The 25281-nt window shown below is 44.6% G+C and overlaps 1 protein-coding gene across 4 annotated transcripts; it reads left to right on the forward strand.

The window, feature by feature from the left end:
• The first annotated feature begins 338 nt into the window (after positions 1–338).
• LOC138801567 (protein kinase C delta type-like) lies at positions 339–24636 on the forward strand. 4 transcript variants are annotated; one of them, XM_069984552.1, is made up of 9 exons: positions 339–718; positions 6025–6296; positions 15670–15761; positions 16440–16502; positions 19308–19590; positions 19849–19974; positions 21826–22642; positions 22932–24199; positions 24370–24636. In XM_069984552.1, exons 1-7 carry the CDS (start codon positions 373–375, stop codon positions 21979–21981), a joined length of 1338 nt encoding a protein of 445 aa, XP_069840653.1. In that variant the 5' UTR covers positions 339–372; the 3' UTR covers positions 21982–22642; positions 22932–24199; positions 24370–24636. The 4 variants fall into 4 exon arrangements, with proteins under 4 accessions (XP_069840653.1, XP_069840634.1, XP_069840644.1 ...); XM_069984533.1 differs by having other exon boundaries at positions 21826–24199; XM_069984543.1 differs by having other exon boundaries at positions 21826–24159.
• The last annotated feature ends 645 nt before the right edge of the window (positions 24637–25281 follow it).

Genomic DNA, 25281 nt, shown 5'->3' on the forward strand with positions numbered 1-25281 from the left:
TATCTATATTAAAGATGCACTTCCATTTTTTATTTGGCGCCTTTAGAAATTTATATTAGGGCAATGCACCAGCAGCTGGATAGAGATGCTGCTTATGGCGGCCTGTATTATAGTAATACAGCTGCTGAGAATTTACAAAGTTTGTTTCTCACAATGTTAAGAATAGAAATCTAGCTATATTTGGTTATATAAGATTAGATTATAGAGATGGCTTATTAGTATTACAGCCTATACATAAAGCTGATATTTTCAAATGTAAACAACGGCATCTCATTGGTCAGCTACTGGTCACATGACCAATTGAATCTTGGTAAACAACAACTGACCCTCGAGGAAAGTGACAGTTGGAGTTGACCGGCGACGGTGGAGGACATGTCTACGGACAGCGAGCGAAAAGCGATTATGGAGGAAGAGAAGGAGGTTTTCGTGGGGAGGAAGAGAGTGGAGAAGAGGAAACATCTTTTGGACTCATCATTGGATGAGAAGGCTTCAATCAAGAAGGCCAAAAGGAGCGGAGGTAAGAGGAAGAGAACGGAACCCGGAGGGAAGACGTCGGACACCCCAGGGATGGACCCAGCGGAGAATGAAGACGTCATCACCCAGGGGAGAGGACCCAAGAAGAGGAGGACCAGAGACTGCTCAGAGGATGAGAAGAAGCCATCGATGAAGACCGACGGGCAGAAGAACAAAGACCTGCAGGAGGACCCAGGAGGCTCAGGTGAGTAGGCAATGGGTCTGGTTACTGCACTCCACATATGTTTTATACCTTCACATGTAATTGAGTTTTCTGGATTACATGATGAAGTCTTTAATACACAGATATTGTATACGGTCCAGGGTCAGTCCTGCTGAGATTTCCCCCATGTTATCTACAGTGCCCCCAGCTGTTGCTTAGCAACACAATATAAACTGCCCCTAGTAACATTAGCTGCACAGAAAGAGAAAGTGTATGGCCCAAACAGATACTAGGGACATGTTACCCTGATCTCTATGACACCTGGATGTTAGTGGGTTCCATCATTTAGGACAAGTGAAACAACAGCCCTCCTGTTCTCAGTTTGGGTGTGGTTTTGCAATTCAGTTTCAATACAGTAAATTGAGCTGGATTGTTATGGTTTTTTGTTTGTTCCCGGCATTTATGTACAATAAAATTTCTATATATTTTTTTGCATTTTGTTGTGAGGTGCAGTCCATTTTTTCAGCCTTGTTTTTCGCAGTACACATGCCTATTTTGGGCTGTCAGGACTCGCACTCGTTTATTGCTTATTTCCTTGGTGCCAGTCCGTTTACCATCTAGTTACTGGATTGTAATACCACACACAACCTGAGGACAGGGGTGGCACTGTTTTGCAAGAAAGTAGCTGCATTTTTTCTAACCTAGGATAACCCCTTTACATCCTGATACTGTTCAGTCTCTACTGGTACTTCTCAGAATCAGTATTTACAGTGTCATTGCCATGTCTTTGTCATTTATATTTCTAGGAATGCCATAGGGATGAAAAATGTATAGATATTTTAGATAAATTGTAAGGAATTGCTAAAAAAAAAAATCCTGTCTAACCTCACCACAGACACATGTGTAACAGAGACCTAAGCATTGTACTGAGTGCCCTTACTGACATACACAATCCTGTGATTTATTAAAGGAACAATTACAAGATAATTTCTATAACCAATGAACAATGTTTATAAATTGGCTTCCAGTGGCCATTTTACTGTACTTTACTATGTGAAGCTGTGTTAGCTGTGCTGTGTGAGCCTTCTGTCAATCTTAAAGGGGTATACCCATCTGGAACCTTTAGAGTGACTTTACACGTACCGGATCCGCAGCGGATTTCACGTTGCGGGTTTACAGAGAAATCTGCTGCAGATCCATGTAGTGTGAAGTTCTATGGGTTACATATCCGCAGCAGAATTTTTATTCCACTGCGGATATGTAACCCGGCCCCTTTAACCCCCCCACCGCCCGCAGCCCCGGCTCGGAGCATACATTACCTGCTCCAGGCTCCTGCTTGTTTTGGGGCCTCCCAGCATCTCCCGGCAGTCAACAAATCAGTGCGCTGCCCCACCGCAGCGCACTGATTGGCTGACCACCGGGAGATGCCGGGAGGCCCCAAAACAAGCAGGAGCCTGGAGCAGCTGATGTATGCTCCAGGGCTGCCCCCGGCCCGGAGCAATACATTACCTGCTCGGCGCCGCGGCTGTGTGAAACTCCCAGCTCCCCTCACTCCTCATCAGCCAATCGGTGCACGGCAGCACTGATTGGCTGATGAGGAGCGAGAAGGGCCGGGAGCTTCACACAGCCGCGGGGCCTAGCAGGTGATGTATGCTGTGGACAGCCGGGGTTAAAGGGACCGGGTCACATATCTGCAGCGAAGTGAAAATTCCTGAAAACTCGCTGAAAACTTGAAGCGTGAAATCCGCTGTGGATCCGGTACGTGTGAAGGCACTCTTAAAGTGTCACTGCCATTTGGGAAAACTTTTAACGTCATAGAGGCATCAAAAAGAGGGGTTTCCACAGCATCCAAAATAGAAGCAAGTGTGTTTATTTATGCATTTTTGTTGTACCTTGATGTGTGAATAAACACAGTTGCTTCTATGTTGGATGCTGTGGGAACCCCTCTTTTTTGAAGTTCACAGTGCTCACACCGAGGATTGTGGGCCTACCTGCGTGCATCCTGCTTCTACATTATTGGCCATTACTGGAGTATCTCCAAGGTGCTGTTGGACTTTTCTTTGTTTGGTATAACTGTCAGGGATAGTGTGACAGTAATATGTATTAGAAACTGTAACATAAAAATACAGCAGTAAAATAGGTATAAAAGGTGACCATATTTTGAATCTAATAATGTGCTACATTAAAGGGATCAGGACAGTATTGATCTACTAAACAGCTTGCAGAGCATACCAGCCGTGGCTACAGCAGTAACTTTACTAAGGGGAAAAAGACATCGTACGAGGGTGGGAAAGGGGCGGCAACTAGTCATCTGGGGTGGGGGAGCCGTCTGTGATGAGTCATGGCTCTCTGACTGTCAGCGCGCAGTGCGGGGATGATAGACAGGCAGAGAGGCACTAATGGGTCTAGTAACTGATAGGACTAGTCACTGACGGCTGCTCGCCTAGATGACTAGTTGAAGCCCTCTGCCTGTTTTGTACAGTGTTTTAGAACATCCTTTTCCCCTTTGTAAAGCTACTGCTGCAACCCCAACTTCTATGCTCCGCAAGCTGCACAGTAGATCTATACTGTTCAGCTGGGAACCATATCAGTACAATCGTGCTGATTGGTTCCCTTTAAAGCGACTCTGTACCCACAATCTGACCCCCCCCAAACTGCTTGTACCTTCTGATAGCTGTTTTTAATCCAAGATCTGTCCCCGGGTCCGTTCAGCAGGTGATGCAGTTATTGTCCTAAAGAACAGCTTTTAAACTTGCAGCCCGTGCCGAACGGCCGTGGCCTAGATTGTGTATGCATTAGGCTGGCACACCCTCTCTGTGCCTCCTCCCCGCCCTCCTCATCATTAGTAATGCTCCAGGCAGATTGTCTCCTATTCCTCACCTGTGTCAGCATGACACATGGGCTGGATCTTTAAGGCACCTGTGTAGTGTTCACTACAGAGGAATAGGAAAACTGGTGAAGAGGGCGCGGAGGAGGGACGGAGGGGTGGTGCAAAGTTAGGGCACAGATGTTGTAGGCCAAGGCCGTTGGGCACGGGGCTGCCAGTTTAAAAGTTGTTTTTTAGGACAATAACTGCATCACCTGCCAAACGGACCCGAGGACAGATCTTGCATTAAAAGCAGCTATCCGAAGGTACAAGTGGTTTGGGGGGGGGGTCAGATAGTGGGTGCAGAGTCACTTTAAAGTCAATGGCAAAACAGCCACCTGTTCACACATTATAAAAAAAAAATCTTTTTTTTTTTTTAAAAAAAAGGTGTGCTTAGACTGACATTTTTCCATAGACTTTAAAGTGCACATACCATCAGGTACATCGCTTTAAGATCTTAACATTAACAGACCAGCGCAGACGCGGGGATGCCGATGCTGCAATCCTCTTTTTGAACCCTGGTCCGGTTCCCGTGCAAAGCATCGGTCTATTCCCAGGCATTGGCCTAGCCTGAAGCATTGAAAGCACCCAGTGTGACAGTCTCTGTCACAGTGTGACCCGGCTCCTTTAGGATCAAAGGAGCCATGTCAGAGGGGTTTCGTCACAGTGGGGGATGGTGGGCCCCACACCAGTGCTTTAGGCTGGGCGAATGCCCGGGAATAGACGGCTGCTGTGCGCAGGAACCAGGCCGGGTTTCAAAAAAAAGGAACATGGCACTGACATCCCCGCACTGGTGCAGTCTGTTTATGTAAAACCCCAAAGTGATGAACCTAATGGTACATTCGCTTTAATGTACCACAGTATTGGATTCAAAATAAGCCCCATTTTATACCTTCTTTTTCTGTTGTAGTATTTTTCTATTTTGAAGCTCTGTTCACAAACAGTAAAATAAAAGCCAAATACAACAGTAATATAGGCATACATGCTACATTGTACAGTCTGACAATTTTTCATAGATTATAAAGTAGATATATTATTAGATTCAAAATACAGCTGCATTTTATACATATTTTGCTGTTGTATTTTGCTTTTATTTTAATGTGTGTGAACATAGTCTGAGGAGTAGAGATGAGAGAATCTCCCAAAGATCCCTGTTTTTTCATAGTAGTGGCAGTAGTCCTTGCTCCTCTACATAATACATCATTTGTGTAGCCGTCTACACATACAGTACTCCCTGCTCCAGCTCTAATTTAACTGAAACAAAACAAAACAAAACAAAAAAAAGATTTGGGCGATTTCCTCATCTCTAGTATATAGCCATACAGTGGCATGTGATGCCCATGGGTGCCAATCTTTATAAAAAGAATACCATGCAGTTTCTATTCTCTAAGGTAACCATATAGGAACCTTTACTCTAATATGATTTTCGATTTAAAAAAAGGAAAGAAATACATACAATAAAATAATACTGACATACAAAACAGCCAAACAGGATTCAACAGGACAATCTTTTCTCTTGGGAGACCGATGGGCGCCTATGAATATACTTGCCATTTGTACCAGGAGCTTTAAAGGGGTTGTCCAGCAAAAATCTTTTTATATAGATTTGTAATTTACTTTAATTAAGAAATCTCTAGTCTTCCAGTACTTATCAGCTGATGTATGTCTTGCAGGAGGAGGTGTATTCTTTTCAGTCTGACACAGTGCTCTCTGCTGAGAGGAACTGTCCAGAGCAGGAGAGGTTTTCTATGGGAGTTTGTTACTGATCTGGACAGTTCCTGTCTCGGACATGGGTGGCAGCAGAGAGCACTGTGTCAGACTGAAAAGAAAACACTTCCTGCAGGACATATAACAGCTGATAAGTATGAGAAGACTGGAGAATTTTAAATAGAAGTAAACTACAAATCTATATAACTTTCACAAACCAGTTAACCTGATAGAAAAAGATTTTCACTGGACAACCCCTTTAGGGCCCTATTCCACCAGACGATTATCGTTCGCATAATCGTTAACGATTAACAATCTCAAACGACCGCTATTGCAAAAGACCTGAAAACGTTCACTAATTTCCATGGAACGATAATCGTTACTTATGATCGTATTTGTGATCGTTTTTTCTTCGCTATTTCTTCGCTATTGCGTTCGTATCTACTGCAAATGACCGAACGACATCTTATTCAATGCGAACGATTTGCGAACGTTTTGCGAACGAGCAACGATAAAAATAGGCCCAGGTCTTATAAAGCGATCAACGATTTCTCGTTCGGTCGTTAATCGTTAACTGCATTTCAACCGATTGATTATTGTTTAGATTCAAACGATTTAACGATAATCTGAACGATAATCGTCCGGTGGAATAGGGCCCTTAATAGCACATACAGTGAACATACGCCCCCCCCCCCAAATAAATAAGTAAATAAATAAATAAAAAGTTTTCACCGTATGCTTAGATTTACTATATCACCTTTTCTCCTCTTGCTAGGATGCAGCGGTGTTCGGCCAACCGGCCCAGGCACAATCTCCGGTTCCATCAAGGAGAGATTATTGTTCCACCATGTGCTGGGCCAGGGAAGTTACGGGACGGTCATGATGGCGGAAGATACTGTATCCCATCGACAGTATGCTGTGAAGCTCATAAGGAAGAGCGACCTGCTAACCGGAAGCGAGGAGTACATGATGGTGGAGAAGCGTGTGCTGCTGCTGGCGTCTGGAAGCCCCTTCCTTGTCCACGCAGAGTTCGCATTGCAGACGAAGGTAGAATTGTGACCACCTAGTATTAAGAGATGTCACAACTGTATGTAGAATACCAGTGGCAGGGGTCCATAGAGAAATCACAGGCCTCCACTATATGGTAACACTGATCCTTAACTGTAAGGCTTCATTCACACATCCATAAGGGCTGTCTGTAGTTGCGGACCTGCAACTATGGACAGCACTATGGATATGCATATGTAGCTGCCCGCGAAGCACAGACTCAATCATTGGTGAATAGTAATCTGTGCTTATATTGCTGTCCATACTTGGACCTGTCACACCTACAGCCATGTGAACAGGACCATTAAAATGAATAGGTCCATCGTCTGTCCATTATTGTGTGTCCAGAATTTGCAAACAAAAATTACAAATTTGTGAATGTAGCCTTGGTGTCAGCCACATTACCTGTTTCCTATTCTTTATATACCTATACTGTATGTGTAGGAAACATCCCACTCCTACCACCAGTGACCAAAAATTACCACAGCCTCCAAGATTCCCTTAAGACAATTTTTTTTTCTTTTGGTAGTGAGACAATTTTGCACAATGCTTATTACAATACATAAAACACTAACTCTATCAGACTTCTGGAAAGGGTTGAGCAAGTATTCTTTCCATAACTCCCATCGACTTTTATAGAGGCTAACACTGCCTGGTCACCTCTCCACTGACTTCTATAGGTAGAGTGACTGGTCTAAATAGATAATTGGAGGCCATGGGGCTTTTCTCCAAGTAGGTGGGGGTCTTAGAGGTGGAACCCATACCTATCATACCTGTGAATATGCAATACATGTTTATGAAGAAAATGCATCCACCTAACTTTTCAGAATCACTATTCCCTGGTATATTAGAAGTGAGAGCTATAGCCAAACTATGCACATTACACTGGCAATGGAGTTTTCTTCTGGCAACAAAGTTTGCAAGAGTGACAACAGAAAGTGCAGCCATATTGATAGTCACCTCTACATTTTGCTAGCCTATTCATATGGTAACATAGTCGCAAATTACCAAGACGCTAATTTAAAAATAACAACCACAATGGCGGCACATCATGTTGTCATTTTTGCAAGAATGGCTACTGTCATAGAACAATCATAAGTACATGAGTGAATGTGACCAACACCAAAACTTGCATAGGAATGTGATAAGACCCAGCCATGAAGCTGGTATTATTATTATTATTATTATTATTATTATTATTATTATTATTATTATTATTATTATTATTATTATTATTATTATGTCTTGCTTTTATTGGTCAGTACACACCTGTATCTGTATTTTTATTCTTCTGTATTTGGAGGATCATGTGAAGTAACTTTTTTCACCTGTATTTTATTGTAATCTTCTCTGTATATAATGAATAAACTGTGACTTTTAGATTTAGAAGGATCATGTGACATTACTTTTTATGATTTGTTGTAATTTTTCTGTGTGTACAAAAAATGTATTGGAGCCTTTTATATGCATTATGTATTGTAATTGTTGTGTATACCCATGTTATTATATTGATACATGACAAATGTTTTATGTAATCCACATCATAAATTTATTTTTATCATGTTCCTTAAGATTATGTGGTTATGATTATGTACCAATAAAGGTGAATTTTACTTATATGCATTCTGGGTTTTGTAGCTTTCAAGCATTGTACATACATTGTCTATCTATCTATCTATCTATCTATCTATCTATCTATCTATCTATCTCATATCTATCTATCTATCTATCTATCTATCTATCTATCTATCTATCTATCTATCTCACAGCATCTATCTATCTATCTTCTATCTATCTATCTATCTCCTATCTATCTATCTATCTATCTATCTATCTATCTATCTATCTATCTATCTATCTATCCATCACACATTTGATGTTTACGAATTGATGGAATAAAAGTTACACTTCACCTTACCTTTGGAGTGCTGCGGACTATTCATCATTTTATACATCTGTACCCGTGGTTGGGGAATCTGCTGGCACCAACTGACGCTACTAAGTAGTGCTGCTCTGATAACTTACTACTATCTATCTATCTATCTATCTATCTATCTATCCATCTCCTATCTATCTATCTATCTATCTATCTATCTATCTATCTATCTATCTATCTATCTATCTCCTATCTATCTATCTATCTATCTATCTATCTATCTATCTATCTATTACACATCTACTATCTATCTATCCCTTTGTATAGAATGTTGGGTCAAATTTGTAGCTATAAAGTCTCTGAACAAGTTCAATGCGGTTTGAGTGATTTATATTTCTCCTTACTCAGGATATCAGGGGACACCAGAAATCATAGATTTCATAAAAGTAATGAAAGCAAATGTGTCAGTTCCAGTAGTGACATTTTTTTTCACTACCTGGCTGGTGCCCGCGCAGAGATTGCGGTGTCGCAGTCCATTTTTCAAACCGTTGCCCAATTCCCGTGATCAGCACCATTTTTTTCACGTGAAGGTGGGCCCGGAACCCCGAGTGTAATGATATCCCCTAGGCTCAATCCTAATGGAGGCACGTCACAGAAGGAAGGGGATATCATTACACTGGGGGAGACGGGTCCGCATACAGTGCATAGAGCGGACCAGTGACCAAGAGGAAAATGGCATTGTTTGTGGAAACCAGGCAGAGTTATAAAAAATGGACCGCACTACCGGGAACTCCCCGCCAAGTAGTGAAAAAAAAATTCACTACTGGAACTGGTACATTTGCTTTAACTGTGATGTATCTGTGACAGATGAAACGATTATCTTGATGGGATTTACAATAAATGACTCGCTGTTAATATGATTTCCCAGAGTTGTGGAGATCCCCGCAGCTGTTATCCCCCTCTAAGGTATCTCATAGAAACCTTTAGGTTGCAGTCACACACAGCAGTTTTCTTCTTCAAACTACCACTACAGTTTGTGAGCCAAAACTAAGAGGGGACTCAAAAGAATTGGGAACTATAAAGGAAGGACATACTGTATGCTTCTGCTTCCTGATGATCCACTTCTGGCTTTGGCTCAATAACTGCAGCCGTGGTTTTCCAAAATAACTTAAAGGGAAAATACTGTGTGCAAGAATGCCAAAAAATCCAGCAACAATATTCTTATGACAATGATTACATACATAACATCATATACACAGATGGTTTCATGTCACCCTATAGGAATACAATATGTGTAATCCCACTAGAGTAATAATCATGCATGACTTATTTCTGTGGACCCCTGGGCTATGGATCATAATAAGGATTGTTTCATCACAACAAGTGACAGCAAGGATACTCTATAACTTACCAATTATGGAAGTCTGGCCATTAGGATGTAACGCCTGGAGTAGTGGATCCACTGGACCGTCACTAGCGATGGCACTAACCTCACCAGGGAGCGGAGTCTAAGGGGCCGCTGGTTTTCACCAGAGCCCGCCGCAAGGCGGGATGGACTTGCTGTGGCAGGCGACCCCCAGGTCGCTACCCCTGGCTTGGTTGCTAGTGACGGCAGGCGAGGCGTGGCAGGAGCAGTAGGCAGGAGATGGTGCTGGCAGAGGCCTGTAGTCGTAACCGCAGGTGACAGGCTGAACACAGGAGCAATAGTGTAACAGAGGAGCAGGAACCAGGAACAAGGACTAGGGACCAGGTAGCGGACAGGAATCAGGAACAAGGACTAGGGACCAGGTAGCGGACAGGAATCAGGAACAACAGGGAGCTGGGCCAAACACTATGGGAAGCATGTAGAGGCTCCAACACCTGGAAGGGGGCAGGGCTGGAACTTATAGGGGAGTGATTGACATACAGGCCAATTAGGAGCGCACTGCCCCTTTAAATCTGAGACAGCCGGCACAGCGACGGACAGGAGCGCGGTGAGGTGAAGCGCCCCCCGGGGCCGAAGCAACAGCAGCGCCGGGTCCCTGCCTATGGACACCGGCTGCTGCAGATGCGGGAGAGAGGGTGCGGCGGCGGTCCGGAGCACGGGACTCCGCCATGGCCCTAACATAGGACCACCACCAATCCTGAGGGTAAAGGGGTCAAGGCTTTTTTTGCATATTCTGTGCACAATTCCAGCTGCTGGCCAGAGAACTGCAAGTAAATGGGGCTTTGGGGCTTAACAGAAATTAAGTGGCAAATGGATGTGAATAGTATTGCAGGTGGTTTTGCACAGATAAAAAAAGTAGGCATAGCTATCAATCAATTGGTGAGTGTCCTTGCAGTCAGAGCCCACAGATCAGCTACTAGCAGCACACTTTATAGTGTCATCTGCTTATAGTGAAAAACTCCTTTGAAGAGCTTATCTGGATTCAAGTGTTTTTTATTCATAAGTAGAGATTAACACAACTTTAGCATGCTCGAGTCCAATCGTTCAGCATTTAAATACTGGTGGCTGTAGAAGCTGGATACAGTTATTTTGAACAAAATGGAGCAAATTTAATACTGCAAGTGTGCCAGAATTCTGGAGTACCTTGCACCAAATATTGGCTTCTACATTCATTGCACCACATTTGTTTTACACTTTTTCTACTACTTTTGCACATGAGTGGGGCTTACCAGACAAGGGCTTGTGTACAACTTCAAGCTCCAAAATTATAGTAAACCTTTTGAAGTAAACTAAAGTCTTCATCCAGGCTAAGTGTCCTTTTAGACACAAAGATTTCTGGTGAGGGCTGCAAACGAGTGCCGATCAGCAAGATTGGCGGCCTCTTGGCTGTGTCTTTACACGGCACGAGAACTCAAGTGGAGGGCTGTATGACTGATGCTTGTGTCACTCATGCAGCCCTGGAAACTGACAGCACAGATTATGATCCACTATCTGGTTCTATACATCTGGTGCAATACATGTTTATGAAGAAAATGCATCCACCTAACTTTTCAGAATCACTATTCCCTGGTATATTAGAAGTGAGAGCTATAGCCAAACTATGCACATTACACTGGCAATGGAGTTTTCTTCTGGCAACAAAGTTTGCAAGAGTGACAACAGAAAGTGCAGCCATATTGATAGTCACCTCTACATTTTGCTAGCCTATTCATATGGTAACATAGTCGCAAATTACCAAGACGCTAATTTAAAAATAACAACCACAATGGCGGCACATCATGTTGTCATTTTTGCAAGAATGGCTACTGTCATAGAACAATCATAAGTACATGAGTGAATGTGACCAACACCAAAACTTGCATAGGAATGTGATAAGACCCAGCCATGAAGCTGGTATTATTATTATTATTATTATTATTATTATTATTATTATTATTATTATTATTATTATGTCTTGCTTTTATTGGTCAGTACACACCTGTATCTGTATTTTTATTCTTCTGTATTTGGAGGATCAAGTGAAGTAACTTTTTTCACCTGTATTTTATTGTAATCTTCTCTGTATATAATGAATAAACTGTGACTTTTAGATTTAGAAGGATCATGTGACATTACTTTTTATGATTTGTTGTAATTTTTCTGTGTGTACAAAAAATGTATTGGAGCCTTTTATATGCATTATGTATTGTAATTGTTGTGTATACCCATGTTATTATATTGATACATGACAAATGTTTTATGTAATCCACATCATAAATTTATTTTTATCATGTTCCTTAAGATTATGTGGTTATGATTATGTACCAATAAAGGTGAATTTTACTTATATGCATTCTGGGTTTTGTAGCTTTCAAGCATTGTACATACATTGTCTATCTATCTATCTATCTATCTATCTATCTATCTATCTATCTATCTATCTATCTATCTATCTATCTTCTATCTATCTATCTTACAGCATCTATCTATCTATCTATCTATCTATCTATCTATCTATCTATCTCCTATCTATCTATCTATCTATCTATCTATCTATCTATCCATCACACATTTGATGTTCACGAATTGATGGAATAAAAGTTACACTTCACCTTACCTTTGGAGTGCTGCGGACTATTCATCATTTTATACATCTGTACCCGTGGTTGGGGAATCTGCTGGCACCAACTGACGCTACTAAGTAGTGCTGCTCTGATATCTTACTACTATCTATCTATCTATCTATCTATCTATCTATCTATTACACATCTACTATCTATCTATCCCTTTGTATAGAATGTTGGGTCAAATTTGTAGCTATAAAGTCTCTGAACAAGTTCAATGCGGTTTGAGTGATTTATATTTCTCCTTACTCAGGATATCAGGGGACACCAGAAATCATAGATTTCATAAAAGTAATGAAAGCAAATGTGTCAGTTCCAGTAGTGACATTTTTTTTCACTACCTGGCTGGTGCCCGCGCAGAGATTGCGGTGTCGCAGTCCATTTTTCAAACCGTTGCCCAATTCCCGTGATCAGCACTATTTTCTTCACGTGAAGGTGGGCCCGGAACCCCGAGTGTAATGATATCCCCTAGGCTCAATCCTAATGGAGGCACGTCACAGAAGGAAGGGGATATCATTACACTGGGGGAGACGGGTCCGCATACAGTGCATAGAGCGGACCAGTGACCAAGAGGAAAATGGCATTGTTTGTGGAAACCAGGCAGAGTTATAAAAAATGGACCGCACTACCGGGAACTCCCCGCCAAGTAGTGAAAAAAAATTCACTACTGGAACTGGTACATTTGCTTTAACTGTGATGTATCTGTGACAGATGAAACGATTATCTTGATGGGATTTACAATAAATGACTCGCTGTTAATATGATTTCCCAGAGTTGTGGAGATCCCCGCAGCTGTTATCCCCCTCTAAGGTATCTCATAGAAACCTTTAGGTTGCAGTCACACACAGCAGTTTTCTTCTTCAAACTACCACTACAGTTTGTGAGCCAAAACTAAGAGGGGACTCAAAAGAATTGGGAACTATAAAGGAAGGACATACTGTATGCTTCTGCTTCCTGATGATCCACTTCTGGCTTTGGCTCAATAACTGCAGCCGTGGTTTTCCAAAATAACTTAAAGGGAAAATACTGTGTGCAAGAATGCCAAAAAATCCAGCAACAATATTCTTATGACAATGATTTACATACATAACATCATATACACAGATGGTTTCATGTCACCCTATAGGAATACAATATGTGTAATCCCACTAGAGTAATAATCATGCATGACTTATTTCTGTGGACCCCTGGGCTATGGATCATAATAAGGATTGTTTCATCACAACAAGTGACAGCAAGGATACTCTATAACTTACCGATTGTGGAGGTCTGGCCATTAGGATGTAATGCCTGGAGTAGTGGATCCACTGGACCGTCACTATTGATGGCACTAACCTCACCAGGGAGCGGAGTCTAAGGGGCCGCTGGTTTTCACCAGAGCCCGCCGCAAGGCGGGATGGACTTGCTGCGGCAGGCGACCCCCAGGTCGCTACCCCTGGCTTGGTTGCTAGTGACGGCAGGCGAGGCGTGGCAGGAGCAGTAGGCAGGAGATGGTGCTGGCAGAGGGCTGTAGGCGTAACTGCAGGTGACAGGCTGAACACAGGAGCAATAGTGTAACAGAGGAGCAGGAACCAGGAACAAGGACTAGGGACCAGGTAGCGGATAGGTATCAGGAACAAGGACTAGGGACCAGGTAGCGGACAGGAATCAGGAACAAAGACTAGGGACCAGGTAGCGGACAGGAATCAGGAACAACAGGGAGCTGGGCCAAACGCTGGGCCAAAGGGGGCAGGCCTGGAACTTATAGGGGAGTGATTGACATACAGGCCAATTAGGAGCGCACTGCCCCTTTAAATCTGAGACAGCCGGCGCGCGCGCCCTAGGAGGCGGGGATGCGCGCGCCGGCCGGCACAGCGACGGACAGGAGCGCGGTGAGGTGAAGCGCCCCCCGGGGCCGAAGCAACAGCAGCGCCGGGTCCCTGCCTATGGACACCGGCTGCTGCAGATGCGGGAGAGAGGGTGCGGCGGCGGTCCGGAGCACGGGACGCCGCCGTGGCCCTAACATAGGACCACCACCAATCCTGAGGGTAAAGGGGTCATGGCTTTTTTTGCATATTCCGTGCACAATTCCAGCTGCTGGCCAGAGAACTGCAAGTAAATTGGGCTTTGGGGCTTAACAGAAATTAAGTGGCAAATGGATGTGAATAGTATTGCAGGTGGTTTTGCACAGAGAAAAAAAGTAGGCATAGCTATCAATCAATTGGTGAGTGTCCTTGCAGTCAGAGCCCACAGATCAGCTACTAGCAGCACACTTTATAGTGTCATTTGCTTATAGTGAAAAACTCCTTTGAAGAGCTTATCTGGATTCAAGTGTTTTTTATTCATAAGTAGAGATTAACACAACTTTAGCATGCTCGAGTCCGATCGTTCAGCATTTAAATACTGGTGGCTGTAGAAGCTGGATACAGTTATTTTAAACAAAATGGAGCAAATTTAATACTGCAAGTGTGCCAGAATTCTGGAGTACCTTGCACCAAATATTGGCTTCTACATTCATTGCACCACATTTGTTTTACACTTTTTCTACTACTTTTGCACATGAGTGGGGCTTACCAGACAAGGGCTTGTGTACAACTTCAAGCTCCAAAATTGTAGTAAACCTTTTGAAGTAAACTAAAGTGTTCATCCAGGCTAAGTGTCCTTTTAGACACAAAGATTTCTGGTGAGGGCTGCAAACGAGTGCCGATCAGCAAGATTGGCGGCCTCTTGGCTGTGTCTTTACACGGCACGAGAACTCAAGTGGAGGGCTGTATGACTGATGCTTGTGTCACTCATGCAGCCCTGGAAACTGACAGCACAGATATGCATATATCCATGCTGTCTGTTCCCAGATCACAAGAAGCAGTCTATACTCACCAGCCACTCTGCTTGTGATCCACTATCTGGTTCTATGGTCCTTCGTAGAGTGTATTTTCAGACCCCAACTCCTCCAGCTATCACTCATTCCGGAGGAGACAGGGCTTAAAGTTGAAGCAGGGGATCTAGGACCGGAGAATCAGATGCCGGATCACAAGCAGCGTGGCCGGTAAATATAGACTGCTTCTTGTGATCTAGAAACTGAAATACATATCTGTGCTGCCAGTTTCCCTTTATCTTTCTTGGCCGCACAAATCCCTGTTTACACAGGGGGATGTGCGGCCAATAAAGGGTGGAGGCTGAAAAGATGCGATCAGCCAATAATCAGGCATTTGCCTTGTCTTCAGCTGATCACTGTGATTTCTACACTGCTGATTATCGGCTGCAGGAGCATTTCTAGCGACGCTCCTACACAACAATTGGCTCGTGTAAAAGGACCATTAGAAAAACCTGTCCGCTTTCTTCCAGAAACAGTAACACTCTTTATCATCTTTACAAGCAACAAAGTAGTTTGTAATAAGTGTCCATTTAAGCATTAAATTACTGTATTGTGTATACTATGTAATATACAGTATGTGTAAATGATGGTTTAATAACTGTTCTATGATACAGATGCACGTTCTATTCGGGATGCAATACATGACCTGCGGGGACTTCAACCAACTTCTACAGCTGAGGGGGCCGCTTGACATCACCGACGCCAGGTAAAGTGTTCAGTAAAATGTAAAACTTCATAGAGCATATATAAGAAGCTATGTAAACCTGTTAGTTCTACTATTAGAGGTGTCAGGATATAGGAGTGATAGAAGACCCGGGTTGGGACGTTGACCACTCTGCAAGGAAGGTAGGATGGAGCAAAGGAGGCAAGTACAATCCAATGTAATTTTCTTATCTAACATATACTTTACTCCCCAGATATATACTACACTTGGTGGTTTCAGCAATATACTATAACATACAATTCTAACTATATTATTTATTATTTAATAAACTCATCAGAAATGAGTCTGATGGCCTTAGGTAATCACTGAAACAGTAATTTCCTATGGCCATTGGACTCATCTCTGCCCATTTACAAAATGAGAGTGCAGATCTAGATCTCAGTGGTGGGACCGGCACCGGGAGCGGTAATAACACGAGACGGTATGTATGCGGGGCCCTTTCCAGGGGTCGGGTGGGTTTGGGGGAGGGGGGCTGCCCAGGGTGATAGGTTCCCTTTAAAATAATTCATATAAAAAAAAAATAAAGTTATAATACAAAGTAATGTAACTTTATTAATGCAATGTAGTAGCACAAAAAATTCCCTCAGTCTCTAGAGTCTCCTTTAATAGTTTCTTGTGTTATCTGTTGGATATTTTACTAATTCATTTTCTCTCTGCCAGATTCTATGCCGCTGAAATAGTGTGCGGAATCCAATTCCTGCACTCCAAGGGCGTCATCCACAGGTGATCACTTGTTATACTCTTCTTAGGGCATTGTGTGGTCAGATTCGTGTCTGATTTTAGCTTCTAATGGTATGTTTAGACCAAGGGGTCTCAAACTCAATTTACCCGGGGCCGCTGAAAGTAGAGTCTGTGTGAGGCTGGGCCGCATCAGATTTTCCACAATGTCATCAAATGTTTTTATTTTTTCATCTGTTAAAACCCCTAGCCCCCCCCCCCCCACAGAACTATCACTCCCAGCCCTCCCCCCCCCCCCCCACAGAACTATCACTCCCAGCCCTCCCCCACACACAGAACTATCACTCCCAGCCCTCCCACCCACACAGAACTATCACTCCCAGCCCTCCTCCACACACAGAACTATCACTCCCAGCCCTCCCCCACACACAGAACTATCACTCCCAGCCCTCCCACCCACACAGAACTATCACTCCCAGCCCTCCCACCCACACAGAACTATCACTCCCAGCCCTCCTCCACACACAGAACTATCACTCCCAGCCCTCCCCCCCACACAGAACTATCACTCCCAGCCCCCCCCCCCCACAGAACTATCACTGCCAGCCCTCCTCCACACACAGAACTATCACTCCCAGCCCTCCCACCCACACACAGAACTATCACTCCCAGCCCTCCTCCACACACAGAACTATCACTCCCAGCCCTCCCCCCACACAGAACTATCACTCCCAGCCCCCCCACACACAGAACTATCACTCCCAGCCCTCCCACCTACACAAAACTATCACTTTCAGCCCTCCCACCCACAGAAAACTATCACTCCCAGCCCCCCACAGAACTATCACTCCCAGCCCTCCCACCCACACACAGAACTATCACTCCCAGCCCTCCTCCACACACAGAACTATCACTCCCAGCCCTCCCCCCCCACAGAACTATCACTCCCAGCCCCCCACACAGAACTATCACTCCCAGCCCTCCTCCACACACAGAACTATCACTCCCAGCCCTCCCACCCACACAGAACTATCACTCCCAGCCCTCCCACCCACACAGAACTATCACTCCCAGCCCCCCCCCCCCCACAGAACTATCACTCCCAGCCCCCCCCACACAGAACTATCACTCCCAGCCCTCCCCCCCCCCCACAGAACTATCACTCCCAGCCCTCCCCCCCCACAGAACTATCACTCCCAGCCCTCCCCCACACACAGAACTATCACTCCCAGTCCTCCCACCCACACAGAACTATCACTCCCAGCCCTCCTCCACACACAGAACTATCACTCCCAGCCCTCCCACCCACACAGAACTATCACTCCCAGCCCCCCCCCCACAGAACTATCACTCCCAGCCCTCCTCCACACACAGAACTATCACTCCCAGCCCTCCCCCCCACACAGAACTATCACTCCCAGCCCCCCCCCACAGAACTATCACTGCCAGCCCTCCTCCACACACAGAACTATCACTCCCAGCCCTCCCACCCACACACAGAACTATCACTCCCAGCCCTCCTCCACACACAGAACTATCACTCCCAGCCCTCCTCCACACATAGAACTATCACTCCCAGCCCTCCCCCCCCATAACTATCACTCCCAGCCCTCCTCCACACACAGAACTATCACTCCCAGCCCTCCCCCCCAGAACTATCACTCCCAGCCCTCCCCCCCCAGAACTATCACTCCCACCCCTCCTCCACACACAGAACTATCACTCCCAGCCCCCCCCCGAACTATCACTCCCAGCCCTTATCCACACACAGAACTATCACTCCCAGCCCTCCCCCCCACAGAGAACTATCACCCCCAGCCCCCCACACACAGAGAACTATCCCCCCCAGCCCCCCTGCCCCCACACACACACAGAACTATGATACCCAGCCCTCTCCCACACACCACTATCACCCCCAGCTCTCCCCCACACACCACTATCACCCCCAGCTCTCCCCCACACACCACTATCACCCCCCGCTGAGAGTACTCTTACCTGAGGGCCGGCGGAGCATGACTTCACCCAGGCCGCACGTCCCCTTACTGATTGGCTGGACGTGCGGTCCGGGTGACGTCATGCTCCGGCGCCGCGCAGGAGTGGAGCTGAGCGCTGCGGGAGGAGGGGGGCCGGGGCACTCTGGCAGAAACACGGCACATCTATCTTCTATTTGTAGTTACATGTGCAGTGCAGTGCAGCTCTCTGCCGGAGCGCCCCTGGTCCGCACTTACAGTAAACTGCCGCGAGTTTGAGAGCCATGGTTTAGACAGAGAGATTTATCTGAAAGATTTTTGAAGCCAAAGCCAGGAACAGACTATAAACAGAGGATGGGTCATAAAGGAAAGACTGAGATTTCTCCTCTTCTCAAATCCATTCCTGGCTTTGGCTTCAGAAATCTGTCAGATAAATCTCTCTGTGTAAACACACCATCAGCAGTAGCATACCCTAAGTTGTCCATCTTTGAGGCAAGGCAAATACTGTGCCTCTATACATAGAGTACATGCATTGCCACTCAGTACTGTGCAAAACCAGGAGATTTGTTGATAGACAGGAGTATGTGCACTCCGTGTCTTGCTACTTGATATAAGTACAGGAGCAGGATCTCTTGTCTATTGCCGGACTCCATGCTGCTCAATAGCACTGAGCAACAATGCATACACTGTATGCATTACTACTCAACTTACATTTACTAGATAGAGTTGTCTGATCTGCCATTGTACCTCATTGTACCTCATTGTACCTGAGGTACATGGAAGTTCGTCATATTTTGTGCGGCTAAGAACTAAATCACCATTATTAGCTAATAGAATAAGATGAGCACTGACCTTATTTCCATGTTTTTCTTTCTCGCAGAGATCTGAAGCCCGACAACATCCTGGTGGCTGATACGGGCCATGTTAAGATCACGGATTTCGGTCTCGCAATTGACAACATGCACGGAGACCGAACAGCCACCAGCTGCGCTGGAACATTGGACTACATGGCTCCTGAGATGCTGGCCCAGAAGAAGTACAGCGCCGGAGTCGACTGGTACTCGTTTGGTGTCATCTTAAACGAGATGTTGACCAGTGAACGTGAATTCGACCCAACGTTCTTCGATGAAACTTCCTCCGGCGCCAAGAACATCATTCAACTAGTAAGTGTCTTCCTGCTGTACTGGTCTAGTATTAGGGGTTACATAGTGTTAGCCAGGGTGGGACATTTTGGGATCCTAGGCAGAGAGATTACCCCCATTCTCACCAGGTAATCAAATTAAAATGGCAGCGATTGGGTAATTGTGGGTGAGGAGGTTAGTGGGGACATCACAGATATTTTATTGGATTTTCTGGTCATATTCTTGTCTTATACCGAGATGGCAGGTTTCAGTTACCAATTAATACGTTTCTAATTTCAGCTTCTTCAGAAACATCCGGCCAAGCGCTTAGGAGTCCATGGGAACATCAGAGGACATCGCTTCTTCCAGCGCATGAATTGGATCTCTGTGGAAGCCCTGAAACTGACTCCACCAGTCATCCCTGAAGTAAGTAAATTTATAGAATCACATCACATAGCCCCAATGCACCAGGTTCATCTCACACCACTTTGATGTGGATCTACAGGTTAAAAGTACAGAACTTGTCATGTTACTTCTCCACATTATAGACTCCACTTCTGATTTTGGGCCTGACTCAGGGTAAAAAGCACCTGGACCTATGGGAAGGCGCAGTACCAATTGGGCCAAGTAAACTCACTGTTATTTTGTGTATAATTTTAGTATAATAATTTTATTTCAATATGTATGGAGTAAGAAACAAACAAGCCAGCTAGTCACTGCCTCTCCACCTGTATCGCGGGTGGATTACTGTTACACCACTTGCAGGATGCGCTGTCAGTGGTAAAGCACTCTAGGTGGTGCTCAGCCCGATGAGACAGTCCAATAAGTAGTAAAAAGTAAGGAAGAGGCGGTCACTCACCATTCAAGTGTTTATTGTAGCATCACCATAATAGGTTACAGGCAGACATGCAATGTGCGTCCCACTAAGGCTACGATCGTTTCGCGTTTACACGCTTTCACTGGCCTCGTAGTACCAAGGCCACCAAGGCACTACGAGGCCAGTGGAAGTGTGTAAACGTGAAACGATCGTAGACTTAGTGGGACGCACATTGCATGTCTGTCTGTAACCTATTATGATGATGCTACAATAAACACAGCACTTGAATGGTGAGTGACCGCCTCTTCCTTACTTTTTACTACTTATTGGACTGTCTCATCGGGCTGAGCACCACCTAGAGTGCTTTACCACTGACAGCGCATCCTGCAAGTGGTGTAACAGTAATCCACCCGCGATACAGGTGGAGAGGCAGTGACTAGCTGGCTTGTTTGTTTCTTACTCCATACATATTGAAATAAAATTATTATACTAAAATTATACACAAAATAACAGTGAGTTTACTTGGCCCAAATGGTACTGCGCCTTCCCATAGGTCCAGGTGCTTTTTACCCTGAGTTATAGGGACAATTACATTTACTGCATTTATATCCTTTCTTTTTTGAAGAACAGTTAAGCTCTACTCGTATGCTATCAAGTGTCTGATTCTGCATTTACAATGTAGGATGAAAAATAGATGTTTTGAGCACACGTACACTGGGGCTTTTGTGGACCATGGTTTTGCAGACCACAAAACCTTACTAATGTGTGCAGAAGGCCCAAGTTTTGGGTTCTTTTTTTACTGTCATAGGTAATATTTAACCCCTTAATGACACAGGGCGTATATTTACGCCCTGTGGTCGCCTCGGGGACTTCAGAGGTGGGCCGTGCGGCGACCCCGCTCTGAACCGCCGCGGTCCCGGGTGCGGCATGTAGCCCGGGACTGTAGCTATTAGCGGCCATGGTCCGATAGCCATGCCCGCTAATCAAGCAATCAGGATGCAGCTGTCAAAGTTGTGGCCGTAATGGCGCTGATCCCGGCTTGGCAATTATAATTTATTTAATTCCTGATCTCGCACGGTAAACGGCGCAAGCGCAAAAAAATCCCAAAGTGGAAAATGTTTGGTCGCATAAAATACAGAAAAATTGTAATAAAAAGCGAACAAAAAGTCGCATATGTGCAATCAAGGTACCGATAGAAAGAACACATCATGGCGCAAAAAATGACACCTAACACAGCCCATAGACCAAAGGATAAAAGCGCTACCCGCCTGGGAATAGAGCGATTTTAAGGAATATATTTATGTTAACAATGCTATGGCCTTTTAAGCACAAGGAGGAAAAAATTGAAGTGGAAAAATTGAAATAATTATTTTATTATTTAATACTGTACAAATAACTATTAAAAGTCAGTACTGTCGTAAGCCATTCTAATAATCATATCATGCTCCTTTTTCTTTTAGCCAACTGAGATTACTCCTCGCTTCCGACCTTTCAAGCTGGACAAGATCGAAGCTGCAGAGGCCACGTCATCAATAACACCAGCCGCCCAGGCCAAGTTCAGAGGATTTTCTTTCGCCAACTGGGAAACCCTGAACAAGACACCAGCTCAAGAGTGATCACAGCAAGCTATGTACCTGAGCCTCCAGAAGAACGAGCAAGAACGAAGCGCCCTGAAGAGCAGAAGACCAGCATTCCCGAGGGACCCCTGCATGGATGAAGACGCCAAGGTAAGATCAAAGGCGATGCCAGCAGATCCATCAGAAGCTGGCGGTAAGTATAAGCGCTGTACCATCTGCGCTAAGTCATAGGCATATACTTAATATTTAATTCTCATCTGTAAATGTATTTTTAAATGCTCAAGACGGCACAAGCTTTGTACTGTCCTGGGCATTGTAGAAATACAAAGTAGTGCCCGGCTATTAACGGGTGGAGGATATAACATCTATGACATGCCTATGACATATTACCAGTAAGATTTCCTCATCCTTATGACAACTCTGTCATGGGGATCAGGAAAAAGGTGTGAGTTGGCCGGCTATTAAGGGGTGGAGGAGGCCGGATCTTTTTTTTTTTCTTTCTCTCTCTCTGTATCTAGGGCACCAGTTAATGTCTCCAGAAGACCATCAAGAGAAGACCAGAAGACCAGATGTCCACAATACAACAGGAGAGACCCCTATATGGATGAGAATCCCCTTTACTCCAAAGGCAACTGACTGAGACTGAAGAAACAAGATGAAAACAAGAGAAGACACCAGTAGATCCACCCAGCAGCTGGCGGTAAGTGTAAGCACTGTAATATCTGCACTACAAGTCATAGGCATGTATAAGACATTTTATTCTGACCAGTTTATGGAATTCCCCAAGCTAAAGATGGCACCAGCTTTTTACTGTCCTGGGCATTGTGGAAATACATATATAACATCTATGACATACCTATGATCATATTACCGGTAATATTTCCTCATCCTTATGACAACCCTGCCAAGGGGATATGGAAAACGGAGCGTGTTGGCCGGCTATTAAGGGGTTGAGGAGGCCGGATTTTTATTTCTTTCGGACATGATAGTGTCATCAGAGAATGCGGTCTACCTGAGTCTCCAGAAGACCATCAAGAGAAGACCAGAAGATCAGATGTCTGGCATTCTACACCTGACTTGGACGGAAGTCAACAAGAGCAAAAGATGACAGGAGAAGACAAGAGAAAACACCAGGAGATCCACCCAGCAGCTGGCGGTAAGTATAAGCGCTTTAACATCTGCGCTAAGTCATAGGCATATACCTAACATTTAATTCTCATCGGTAAATGTATTTTTAAATGCTCAAGACGGCACAAGCTTTGTACTGTCCTGGGCATTGTAGAAATACAAAGTAGTGCCCGGCTATTAACGGGTGGAGGATATAACATCTATGACATGCCTATGACATATTACCAGTAAGATTTCCTCATCCTTATGACAACCCTCAAGCTCAAGATGGCACCAGCTTTATGCTGTCCTGGGCATTGTGGAAATACATATATAACATCTATGATACCGGTAATATTTCCTCATCCTTATGACAACCCTGTCAAGGGGATCAGGAAAAAGGAGCGAGTTGGCCGGCTATTAAGGGGTGGAGGAGGCCGGATCTTTTTTTTCTCTCTCTCTTTCTAGGGCACTAGATAAATGTCTCCAAAAGACCATCAAGAGAAGATCAGAAAATCAGATGTCCATAATACACCAGGAGGGACCCCTATATGGATGAGAACCCACCATTACTCTAAAGGGACCTGACTGAGACTAAATAAACCAGAGGTAAATAAACCAGAGGAAAACAAGAGAAGACACCAGCAGATCCACCCAGCAGCTGGCGGTAAGTATAAGCGCTGTAATATCTGCACTGCAAGTCATAGGCGTGTATAAGACATTTTATTCTGACCGGTTAATGGAATTCCCCAAGCTTAAGATGGCACCAGCTTTATGCTGTTCTGGGAATACATATATAACATCTATGACATACCTATGATCATATTACCGGTAATATTTCCTCATCCTTATGCCAACCCTGTCAAGGGGATCAGGAAAAAGGAGCGAGTTGGCCGGCTATTAAGGCGTGGAGGAGGCCGGATCTTTTTTTTTTCTCTCTTTCTAGGGCACTAGATGAATGTCTACCTGAGTCTCCAGAAGACCATCAAGAGAAGACCAGAAGATCAGATGTCTGGCATTCTACACCTGACGTGGATGGAAGTCAACAAGAGCAAAAGATGACAGGAGAAGACAAGAGTAGACACCAGGAGATCCACCCAGCAGCTGGTGGTATGTCAAAGCACTGTAACATTTGCGCTACAAGTTATAGGCATGTACCAAACATTTAACACATTTTTAACGATGAATGATCAAAGACACACAAACGATTTGTCTGCAATTACATAGAATGATTATCGGGTGGAGGGGGACAGATTTTTCTTTTTTTTTTGTAAAATAGCGTTTAGTAATGTCATCAGTGCATATCTTGTGTCTGAATAGTATGAAGATCATCAAGAAAAGACTAGAAAATTGAATGTCAACATCCTACCAGGGATCCCGGCATGGATGAGGAACCCATAACCGTGAAGCCTTCTGACTGGGATTGATGTTTCAAGAAGAAGACTAGAGTTCAAGCCAGCAGCAATTGGCATCTGAGATAAACTGAAAAGCTGTATATTTCTTCTAGACACTGTAACCATTACACTTGTGGACTACATGAAGTTATAGTAATCATCAATTATGTTGTTTTGTCTCTATGTAAAAAAAATAAAGGTTTTGTTTGCACCATAAAGTGTCTGTGAAATGTTCTGTGGGTTAGCCCAGCGCACCGTTACACACCCTGTATATAATTCTTTACAAAATGTTCATATTCTTTCCTGCATTGTATAATATGTTTATTCTGAAATGTTCGTCATATGGTAAAAATGTTGTGTTGCTGAAATGCTGCCCTGGTAGAAGGGGGCTAGGGGAAGTTCTCTGAGGACAGTCATTGGAGCAGCGGATACACTTGAGGTTACTAAAAGACCCACTGTGGTCAGGGAGAGAGGGAGTAGGCCTGTTCTTGACTGGCGGACTGAAAGGTGGAAGAAGTGATGGAGTGTCTGAGCTGTGTGTGCTGCATGAAGATACAACTGAGACCAAAGGTTTCAGCAGTATCTATGGAAAAATATTTGGTATACCCAGTGGCATAGCTACCAGGGTCGCAGCGGTCACCACTGCGACCTGGCCCGCCACGAGGCCCCCCCTTGCCACTGCACTGCACTGCCAGGGGGTTCCCGTCCTCTCCCCGTCAGCGCATGCATCAGAGAGCTTCCCGTGCCCCTGTGGCTGTGACTTCCGGCACAGTGAGCACTTGTTAAAGAAGCTCTCTGATGTGCGCGCTGCCGGGGATAGGATGGGACACCCCCGGCA

This window comes from Dendropsophus ebraccatus, chromosome 1 (genome assembly GCF_027789765.1).
Source record: "Dendropsophus ebraccatus isolate aDenEbr1 chromosome 1, aDenEbr1.pat, whole genome shotgun sequence".
NCBI lineage: Eukaryota > Metazoa > Chordata > Amphibia > Anura > Hylidae > Dendropsophus > Dendropsophus ebraccatus.

Coding starts and splice junctions, on each gene's coding strand:
- LOC138801567 (XM_069984533.1), top strand. CDS start 373: ATGTCTACGGACAGCGAGCGAAAAGCGATTATGGAGGAAGAGAAGGAG. Junction 15,762..16,439: donor CTTGACATCACCGACGCCAG/GTAAAGTGTTCA, acceptor TCTCTCTGCCAG/ATTCTATGCCGCTGAAATAG. Junction 19,591..19,848: donor CCAAGAACATCATTCAACTA/GTAAGTGTCTTC, acceptor TTCTAATTTCAG/CTTCTTCAGAAACATCCGGC.